Source organism: Terrapene carolina, unplaced genomic scaffold (assembly GCF_002925995.2).
Source record: "Terrapene carolina triunguis isolate 2854851 unplaced genomic scaffold, T_m_triunguis-2.0 Scaffold423, whole genome shotgun sequence".
Classification (NCBI taxonomy): Eukaryota; Metazoa; Chordata; order Testudines; family Emydidae; genus Terrapene; species Terrapene triunguis.
Window position 1 is genome coordinate 769,418 of NW_020664774.1, and position 2,348 is coordinate 771,765.

A 2,348-nucleotide genomic window follows, 5' to 3' on the forward strand; every position below is an offset into this window, starting at 1 on the left:
TTCTTTCTTTCTTTCTTTCTTTCTTTCTTTCTTTCTTTCTTTCTTTCACCCATCACTAGTACTCCAGATCGCCTGACCCCCTGCCAGACCTCACTCCTTCCCATTCTCTGGACCCGCATTCCCCTAGACCTACCCCAAGGACCCATCCCCACCCCGGGTGTCCCATCCTGACCTACCCCAGGAGCGCACGTGGCCCCAGCCGGTCACCCAGCAGACTTTGCCTGGGGGGAAGTTCACGGAGACATCCGGGAGGCAGATGGGCAGGATGTAGTCAGTGAAATTCACCCGCCTGGCCAGCTGGATCAGGGCAATGTCTCCGCTCGTGGTCTGCCCGGCGTAGCGGGGGTTGGCAATGATGCGCTGGACCGGGCAGGCGCACGCGTTGGGGCCTGGCTTCAGCAGTTGGTGGGCCCCCAGCACCACCCGGTACTGGGTCAGGTTCCGGACCCTGGTTGGCGGCAGAGAAACACATCAGTGACAGGGCAGGAGTGAGGGGCACCGGCAGAGCTGTGGGGGGAGACCAGGGCTGGGCTAGAAGGGGCTGCGGGTCGGGAATGAGGGGCACCGGCAGAGCTGGGGGGAGGGCTGGGCTGGCAGGGGGCTGCGGGTCGGGAGTGAGGGGCACCGGCAGAGTTGGGGGGAGCCCAGCACTGGGCTAGCAGGGGGCTGCGGGTCGGGAGTGAGGGGCACCGGCAGAGCTGGGGGGGGCCCAGGGCTGGGCTGGCAGGGGCTGCGGGTCGGGAGTGAGAGGCACCGGCAGAGCTGAAGGGGGGCAGGGCTGGGCTGGCAGGGGCTGCGGGTCGGAGGTGAGGGGCACTGGCAGGGCTGGAGGGGGTCAGGGCTGGGCTGGCAGGGGCTGCGGATCGGGAGTGAGGGGCACCGGCAGAGCTGGGGCTGGAGAACCCCTGTACTCACTGGTAGAAGCAATGCGCGGCCGTCACCACCCATTCGTCGTTGATCAGGGACCCCCCGCACATGTGGACTCCTTTCCACTGGATGCTGGCCTGCCAGGGGAACTCTCCCGGCACCGTGTCCTGCCCCTTCACAAGCCGGTTCAGGTTCAACTGAGGCTTCCCGCAGACTGCCGAGAAAGGGGACAGAAGGTCGGATCCTGGCTGAGATCGGCTTGGCCCTGGGGTCTCTTGGGTAGGGTTGCCAACTTTCTAATTGCACAATACCCAACACCTTAGCCCCGCCCCTCCCCGGAGGCTCCGCCCCTAACCTGAGGCCCCGCCCCCACCCACTACATTCCCCCTCCCCCAGTGGCTCGCTTGCCCTAACCCTCATTCACTTTCACTGGGCTGGGAAAGGGGGTTGGAGTGTGTGTGTGGGGGGAGGGCTCTAACTGGGGGTGTGGGCTCCAGGGTGGGGCCAGAAATTAGGGGTTTAGGGTGTGAGAGGGAGCTGCGGGTTGAGGCAGGGGGTTGGGATGCAGGCGGGGGCGAGGGCTCTGGACTGGGGGTGCGGGCTCTGGTGTGAGGCTGAGGATGAGGGTTTTGGGGTGCAGGAGGGGGCTCTGGGTTTGGCGGGGGGGCTCAGGGCTGGGGCGGGGGTTGGGACTCGGGGTTGAGGCACTGGCTTCCCTCGGGCGGCTCCCGGTCAGCGGCCCAGCGGGGCTAAGGCAGGCTAGTCCCTGCCTGTCCTGGCACCGCGCTGCGCCCTGGAAGTGGCCAGCAGGTCCGGCTCCTAGGCGGGGGGCCAGCAGGCTCCACGTGCTGCTCTCGCCTGCAGGAACCACCCCCGCAGCTCCCATTGGCCGCGGTTCCCGGCCAATGGGAGTGTGGAGCTGGTGCTCGGGGCGGGGGGAAGCGCATGGAGCCCTATGGCCCCCCAGCCTAGGAGCCGGACCTGCTGGCCACTTCCAGGGCGCAGCGCGGTGCCAGGACAGGCAGGGACTAGCCTGCCTTAGCCCCGCTGGGCCGCCGACCAGACCTTTAATGGCCTGGTCAGCAGTGCTGACCGGAGCCACCAGGGTCCCTTTTTGACCGGGTGTTCCAGTCGAAAACCGGACACCTGGCCGCCCTACTGTTGGGGGGCTGGCACCAGGCGTGGGCATTGCTGAGCGTGGTTCAAGACTCACCTCCGTCTGCCTCGCTCTGCTGGGCACCTGAAACGCAAAAAGACAGAGTCAGCAGCCTCAACAGTGATTCCACTAGGGTCCTTTCTCCCGTCCACCACCAGGGGGCAGCAGAGAGACCAGCTACGCTACCCAATTCCACCCCAGAGGTGGCTACATCTCAGCACCAGGTGAGTCGTCCCCTGTGTGGCACTGCTGTGTGGCTGTTCCTCGGCTTTCCCACCCCAGCAGTGGCTGCATCTCAGCACTGGGCAAGCCATTCCTGTGCAGT

General features: G+C 66.1%; 1 protein-coding gene across 1 annotated transcript in view; it reads right to left on the reverse strand.

Moving 5' to 3' along the window:
- The window catches only part of LOC112115269 (serine protease 27-like), an 8,374-nt gene that overhangs the window by 2,026 nt on the left and 4,000 nt on the right, over positions 1 to 2,348 (reverse strand). Inside the window, exons 2-4 of the mRNA XM_024212303.2 lie at positions 2,081 to 2,107; positions 916 to 1,081; positions 177 to 448 (exon numbers count right to left, since the gene is read on the reverse strand). Of these exons, the coding sequence (XP_024068071.2) occupies positions 177 to 448; positions 916 to 1,081; positions 2,081 to 2,107 (465 nt within the window). The remainder of the gene's footprint in view (positions 1 to 176; positions 449 to 915; positions 1,082 to 2,080; positions 2,108 to 2,348) is intronic.